The sequence below is a fragment of the Rhagoletis pomonella genome, unplaced genomic scaffold, assembly GCF_013731165.1.
Source record: "Rhagoletis pomonella isolate Grant_MI unplaced genomic scaffold, Rhpom_1.0 Rhpom_scaffold_05632, whole genome shotgun sequence".
Lineage (NCBI taxonomy): Eukaryota > Metazoa > Arthropoda > Insecta > Diptera > Tephritidae > Rhagoletis > Rhagoletis pomonella.
The window spans coordinates 3,492-11,667 of NW_023464170.1; the positions used below are offsets into that span (position 1 = coordinate 3,492).

Consider the following 8,176-nt stretch of genomic DNA (forward strand, 5'->3'; position numbering starts at 1 on the left):
CCGTTCTAGCAATTTGTACCAAGCTCGGTATGGTTATTGTGCTTGCCATATAAAAGCAAACCGTTGAACATTTTTGAAATCGGACTAAAATTGAGGCCGCTTTTCATATAACGGTAAATTTCAAAAATGCTTGAAATTTCAATATTTCGAAATTTAAGGACGCTAATTTACTTAAAATGTATACACCCCGGCTTATCATGTAGCGGTAGCTTTCGGAAAGGTGGAAAACATATATTTAATACTTGCGCCGGGTATTTAATGTTCGGCTCCGCTCGAACTTAGGCTTTCTTACTTGTTTATTTTATTTTTTTATTTAACTTTTATTTCTTATTTACTTTATTTATTTTATTACATTTCATATTTTTTACATATTCTGCTGTAGGTGGTCGCATATTCGAACTCCGTCGATATAAAATCAAAAGGATAATATGAAATTTCGATCTTCCTTTTATTTGTCCTCAATTCGAGAAAAGTATTTGCGAAGTGCAGGATATTTAAATGGAAACGCGTTTAAAGAAAACAATCTCCTTCATTACTCCTGCATTACCTGTCAACTAGTTTCAAGTTAGCTTTTTGTAGCTAACTACTAGTTATATATTTTATAGAAATCCCGCAAAAAAGCTAACTACAAGTGGGTTATTTTTTTATCAATTGATAATTTTTTTCTGCAGGGTTCTTACCTATGATCAATTGTCAGAAGAAGCTCTGGAAGCACGAGACAAAGACCTTAAGAGCTACAAATGTTCTCTATTTGTCCAGCAAGTGCAGCAGAAACAAGTAAGAAAGTCTAAAGACTGCAGTTCTAGGCGCGGGATCGACATGAGCTTCGTCGGAGCGGTACGGGATTTTCCCATTACGAAGCTGACGTCAACGTTTCCTTCGTGGAGAACTCGCAAGTAACCCACCGCAGCAAACGCAACTTGACTTGCGTCGACAAACATGTGCACCTCGACTTTACCGATGCTTGCGACGTACGGCGAGTAACATCGTGGAATCGTGAATTGCCTCACGCTGTCGAACTCTTGCCACCATTGTGACCATTTCCTGCCCAGCTCCTTCGGAAGAATGTCGTCCCATTCTATTTCGCTCTTCCAGGTCTCTTGAATTAGAAGTTTAGTAATAATTAAGAAGTTAGACAACATACCAAACGGATCAAACACCGCCATAACGATGCGCAGTAATTCCCGCTTGGCTGGTGCACGCACTCTGTTTAGTACTTCTTGAGGCACGCGATGAAACTGTGTGTGGAATCCGAACGTATCTTCTTTCGTGTTCCAGTGCAGGCCGAGCACTTTGTCTGCTATTCCGTTTCGTTCCATGCTGACTGCTTCTCTTGCTGGCGACGTTGATTGTTGGTTCATTGTTTCTTCCACCTCACGACAGTTGGAGATAAAATTTCGCAGCTCGAATCCCGCATGTCGATTTATTTTCACTATCTCTTGGCAGATTCTTACTGCTTCTTCGGGCTCGTTAAAGCTGGCAACTAAATCGTCAACATAGTGTTTGTTGATAATCGTGGATACGGCGTCCGGAAACTGTGCTCTAAATTCTTTGGCGTTTTTATTCTTTATGTATTCGGCTATGCATGGTGAGCATACAGCACCGAATATTAGTGATGTCATCGCGTACTCTTCGATGGGTCGACTTTGGTCTCCGTCGCGCCATAAAAAGCGTTGGGCGTGTTGATCATTTTGGCGTATCTTTATTTGTGAAAACATTTCACGAATGTCGGCTGATACTCCAATGCGCCCCTGGCGAAATTGCAATAAAATTCGTATCAGCGATTGTGCTTGTTCTGGACCTTTCAGAAGAGCCGAGTTGAGAGACACATTTGCTACGCTGGCTGAGGCATCAAAAACAATTCGTATTTTTTCCGGCTTATGGGGGTTGAAGACGGCGAAGTGGGGCAAGTACCACACGTTTAAGTCCGGCGCGCTGACTTCGGCTTCGTTCAGCTTTCTGGCGTACCCTCTTTCAAAATACTTGGACATTTCCTCTCTGTACCGCGTACGAAACTCGACGTCGCCTCTCATTCGTTTCTCCACTGTTCACAAGCGCTTTTCCGCCATGGCTCGACTGCTTGGCAATTTCGGCGGATACTCTTTCCACAGCAACCCGACTTCGTACTGGTGTCCCACTTTTCTGGTCGTTTGTTGTAAAGTTGAACGTGCGTGCTTCTCTTCGTCTGACTCTAACTTCTGCGGCGACGACGCCAAAACTATCTGCTGTGAAATATTCTTTTATTAAATCGTTCAGTTACTGCAATTCTCGCACGAGCAGAACACGGGGGTTCAATGGTGATGGCAACTTCGTTGGATCATATGCAACCCAGCCAAGTGGAGTTTTCGCAGCCAAGGGACTATCGCTGCTGGCTTGCACAATCGCTGTGGTGGCGCCGAGATGTGCGTGTTTTAACCCAATCAGCAACACTGGTTTTGCACGATAATAGTTCAAAATGGGCAAATCTTTAAGATGATCGAAATTTTCTTTTCTTAGTGACTGTTCGGGTAAATTCAAGTTTTTTACCGTGTACACATCTTTAAGCGCAAATCTATTCTTGTTAGTGCAGTTCTCGATTTCAACGGCAACCTTACTGGCTTGCTCGGTTACCATTTAATCGTCATACCACTGCAGCGTGAGTGCATGTACATCGCCTTTAGCACCGATCATATTTGCTACGCCGGCCTCCATTATCGACACTGACGAACCTTCGTCAAACATGGCGAGGACTTCCTGCTTGCCGTCCGGGCCGTAAATATTAACCGGTAACATTTTAAATAGCAAACCTTGCGAAATTTGTGTTACCCGACAATTTAACAGTGGCTGCACAGCGGCATCCGATTGCGTGACTCGACGTGGCGTTTGGTCAGCTGCTTCGTCAATGTGCAGTAGCTGGTTGTGGTATCGTTGGCATCCATTCACCTCACACCTTCGCCTTGACCGACATTTCTGCGTGCAGTGGCCCTTGCGCAAACATGAAAAACATAATTGCTGTGTTTTGACTAGTTCCCACCGGTCCTGAACGCCTATCGACTTGAACGACTCACACTGTGCTATCATATGGCTTCCACTGCAGTGATAACACTTTAAAGTCTCTTTCGCTCGGTTGATATGCATAAGGCGACGCGGATTGTTCGGCGCAGCATTTTGTTTGCTGCTTTGTGTGCTTGTTGTCGGCATTAGACAAATTATCCTTGCCAAGTCGCTGAGCCACTCCGAAAAATGTTCGATTGTTGGATAAGGCGAGATGGTCGCAGCGTGCTTCGCCCAATCGAATTGTCTGGTTTGCGGCAGTTTGATAATCATTTCCTCAAGCAACGTCACGTTTGACAAATGTTGTTGACAATTCGCGGACTTCAGAAACGCCACCACATTACGGACTTTTGACGAAAACGGTATAATCCTTTCGACTTTGCTTTCAGGTATTGGCGGGAACTGCTGCAATTGGCTTATTTGCCCTTTAACCAAAATGTCGGGCCGACCAAACCGAAACTCAAGCTCACGCATCACATTCGGCACATCATTCGGAAAAATTAACATGACCGCCACTGCCTCTTTTGCCGGGCCAACCAGACATTTTTGCAACCGCATTAAATTTTGCCGGTGGCTGTAACGAAACGCCTGTGTCGTGTCGTTGAAATTTGCGTAGAACAATGGCCATTCTTCAATATAACCGCCAAACGTAGGCAAGTCGTACAACTTTATGTGCGAACCGGTATCCTCCACGACAGCCTTGCGTTGTTCGTCTTGTGCTGGCTGCACACTACTCCCACTTACACTTTGTGGCTGCATACCCTCGCGTAATCGTACAATGTCCCTTTGGCTATCTTCGGTACTTTGTCGAAGCTCATCCACTGAAGCCCGTAATGCGTTCAGCGTGGCAATAATGGCGTTCACATTTTCTTCGCTGGGCGCTCCTTGTTGTCCCTCCATCGTTGTACTTTCGAACGACGAATCACTTTCGCTGGTTTGTCTGCTGTCTGCCTTTTCTGTCGCTCGATTCCGTAAAAAATATCTCCTCGGCTCCGACATGCAACTACCCCAGCGAGTCCAGTTATTTCCGTTACCCGTATTTATCTGGTGATCTTGCGAAGCGCACAAGTGTAAAAACTGTAAGAAATGGCTCACCGCATACGTTCCACGGAAATTAAATAAACTTTGCTAACGCTTATGTATATGCTTATTTATTGAAGCTTAACAAAAAACATGAAATTTAAATTTATCGTTTGAATATAAAATGATACGCTGTATGACTCGTTTTACACTTGTGTGTTTCGTGCGCCTCGCTTAAGCTTCCATCGATGTATATCTAGAATTTTCATTTGTCAACTTAGCTGCTGTCCATCAATTCGGTGGCGGTAGCGTTGCCACCTACAAAAATATGTTACAGGGTGCCTAACAGAAGTTTCAAGCATTTCTAAAGTTTACCGTTATATGAAAAGCCGCAATTTTAGTCCGATGTCAATAATTTTCAACGTTTTGCTTTTATGTGGTAAGCACAATAACCATACCGAGTTTGGTACAAATTGGTAGAACGGTTACCGAGATACATATATGTGATCATAAGTGGGTGGTGCCACGCCCATTTTACAAAATTTTATCATAAACGTATTTCTTGGTAAAGAGTTGTTACAAGCGTCAATGTTGAATAAAGTAGCTTTAATATTTACTGATTTATCAAACATTTCGTATTTCTCCAAATTACCGTTACATGGGATGTGGGCGTGGTTATTGTCCGATTTTAAAAATTTTCGGCCATTTGGTATCCTGTACCAAAACCAATAACCGTGCCAAGTTTGGAACAAATCGGTGCAGCGGTTGCCAAGATATACACATGTAACCATAAGTGGGCGTGGCTACGCCCATTTTTCAAAAATTTATAATATTCTTATTTTTCCTCTTAAAAGTATTGTAAATATCAATTTTGAGTGAATAATCTTCAGTAATTACTAAAATATCGCAGTTTTTGTATTTCTGAAAATTACCGTTATATGGGAGGTGGGCGTGGTTATTGTCCGATTTTTCCCATTTTCAATACCATCCGTCCTACGCCAGAAAGAAGTACGCGTACCAAGTTTCGTTAAGATATCTTAATTTTTTACTCAAGTTATCGTGTGCACAGACGGACGGACGGACAGACAGTCACCGGTTAATCGATTTCTCTTTTCATCCTGATCATTTACATATGTATACATTTGTCTATATCTATCTCGATTCGTTTTGCCTGTTACAAACAACCGTTATGTGATCAAAGTTATAATACCCTTGTGCACAAGTGCGCGCGGGTATAAAAAGACGAATGAAGATATAAGTTGTGTTTGTTTACAAATTATCCAGTAACTTGCCAGCAACTCACCAGTAACTTTATTTCTAAGAATTCGCTCTCCTAGAAAAATTTACAAAAAAGTACGCGAACGCTTTTCCAGTAATAATTTGCAAGTGTCATGAACAGCTGATAAATTGGTTGTTTATTCGCAGCATATTCCTAATAAAACAGTATATTTTATAATTAACCTTCAGAAGACACACTGGGGTGTAAGACACCCCAGTGCAAAGCCTATTTTTGATAAACTTTTTTCGTTATGTCAATAAAAGCTAACCATGCAATTATATGATCTTGTACCTTTGAAAAATTCAATAAGACATTTCATTTTAAATTTATTTTATCTAAATATTTCCAGCGTAATATATGCAAAAAAAGCTTAAGCTGTGTGTTTTAAAAGCAACATTTCAAGTGGGGTGCAATTTACCCCAGTGTGTCGTTCACGTCCTCCGAAGGTTAAATATGTTTATTTCGTGAATTTCCACAATAAAAAGCCACAAACAGTTTCCTTATTAGTTTAAATTTCATCCAGCAACATGCGATCAGCTGTTTTTCGTACTGGCTGTAAGAATTTGTAAAAATGTATCCAGTAAAATCCAGCAAAAACTTGCAACTTCAACTGTCATTTTTTGCTCTCTCAATTTCCCCTACTTTGCAAGTTTTTGCGTACGAAAACGCCAAAATATGAAAATTCGTAAAAACTTTGACTGGATTTTGCTGGAAATGAGTAAACAAACGAAACTATATTCCATTCAGTTCCGACCTTGTTATACCAAGTATAAGAAAACTACCCTAAAGAAATTGTAGGAGTTGCAGAAAGAAGCAAAACATTTGATAATTATGGAGAACTATAGTGATGATGAAGAAGTTGACAGCGATGACAATGACGCAAGCGAAGATGATGATTGTTTATATTAAAGATTATATTTTTTAAACTACTTTCTAAGCTTAACAAAAACACAGAGAAAATTTTTACAATTCGGATTCATTAATACATAAAAAGTTACCTATAAAGGACAATGGTGTTTACTTTGTCATGAAAAATTAACAAAACAGTTGTTATTAGATTACTTGGCAACGTGAGTGAATTAATTTGCTCTAGGAAGAAATCTTTTGAAAGTAGTACTTCCGTAAAGTGATGATGAAAATTGTGATGAAGATAATGATGAGGATAATTGTGATAGTGATGATATTTAGTTTGTAATTAATGATGATTATGATTTTGACAAGTTATCATTAAAAATACAAATTATTTATAAAAAAACCACTAAAGTTTCACTCTTTTCGCTCTTTGGTAATGTTATAAAAACCTTAATAAAAAAAAAACCCACTAAACTATTTTCTTATTTGTCTTTTTTTACTTCATTTGGTGCTAGATATACAAATACATCAAAATATTTTAAATTAAATGTACGTATGAATTGATCTCCACTTTCAAGGTCGATTACCCACTATGTGGCGGTTGCTGCTATTTATGAAAATTTCATGAAAATCTGACCTGTCGTTCGCATGATTACCTCTTACAAAAAAAGAGACTTCTCTTTATATAATTGTTATAGATAACTGAAATATAACCGCCAAGTTAATCTTAATTATACTGAGAAAACAGTCAGCTATATATATTTTTTTTCTAAGCACTACACCTTTTCCAACAGTATTTCAGAAAAACACAAATGTATTTCAGAAAAGGCCAAATGAATTTCAGAAAAGGCCAAATGAATTTCTGAAAAACTCAAATGTATTTCAGAAAACCTCAAATGTATTTTAGAAAAGGGCAAATGTATTTCAGAAAAGCTCAAATGTATTTCAGAAAAGGCCAAATGTATTTCAGAAAAAGCCAAATGAAATTCAGAAAAACAATTGTATTTCAGAAAAGTTCAAATTATTTTCAGAAAAACGCAAATGTATTTCAGAAAAGCGCAAATGTATTTCAGAAAAATATTTTTAGAATACAGTTATGCTTTTCTGAAATACATTTGTGCTTTTCTAAAATACATTTGAGGTTTTCTGAAATACATTTGAGTATTTCAGAAATTCATTTGGCGTTTTCTGAAATTCATTTGGCCTTTTCTGAAATACATTTGGGTTTTTCTGAAATACATTTGCGTTTTTCTGAAAATAATTTGAACTTTTCTGAAATACAATTGTGTTTTTCTGAATTTCATTTGGCTTTTTCTGAAATACATTTGGCCTTTTCTGAAATACATTTGATCTTTTCTGAAATACATTTGCCCTTTTCTGAAATACATTTGAGGTTTTCTGAAAAACATTTGAGTTTTTCTGAAATTCATTTGGCCTTTTTTGAAATTCATTTAGCCTTTTCTGAAATACATCTGTGTTTTTCTGAAATACTGTTGGTAACTATAACTAAATATTGTCACTATAACGAAATCATGTTTTGAGAGAAGCATATTTAGTTAACATACCTAAACTCTCTTCTCAGAGTACTTGTGTACAAAAATATCATCCCATTATTGCCATCGACTTACAGGTTTCCAAGCTGATGTGCAGAAATCTTCTGAAAAAGCTGACCTAGCACTGAGGACAGTACCAAGCATTGAACAAGAAATCGAAAATGCCGAGCAATTGATAAGACAAGCAGGAGAGGTAAGCGTGACAAATACTGTTGTATTTTATTTCGGAAGTCCTAATTGTTATACACGTGCGTTAACTTTTTTAATTTTCCGAAGGCTTTAATGGGTGCTAATAAAAATGCGCTCGAGGCAAAAACCAACGCACAGCAGGCACAAGAGAAGTATGCCGAGCAGGCTTCAAAGGTATTTGCATACTCATTTGTTCAAAACCAAATTCAAATGTTAAGACATTTTGCAATTTTCTCTTCAGGATGCGGAA

The 8,176-nt window shown here is 38.7% G+C and overlaps 2 protein-coding genes across 2 annotated transcripts; one reads left to right on the forward strand and one right to left on the reverse strand.

The window, feature by feature from the left end:
* Positions 1-792: 792 nt before the first annotated feature.
* On the reverse strand, positions 793-2,056 carry LOC118755212 (the record flags this gene model as incomplete). The annotated part of the gene is given in 1 exon segment (XM_036490061.1): positions 793-2,056. A coding segment is annotated over 1 exon segment (1,241 nt), but the record flags the coding sequence as incomplete, so codon positions are not given.
* Positions 2,057-6,509: 4,453 nt separating this feature from the next.
* On the forward strand, positions 6,510-8,170 carry LOC118755213 (laminin subunit gamma-1-like; the record flags this gene model as incomplete). The annotated part of the gene is made up of 4 exons (XM_036490062.1): positions 6,510-6,519; positions 7,767-7,930; positions 8,014-8,100; positions 8,145-8,170. Coding segments are annotated over exons 1-4 (287 nt in total), but the record flags the coding sequence as incomplete, so codon positions are not given.
* Positions 8,171-8,176: the final 6 nt, after the last annotated feature.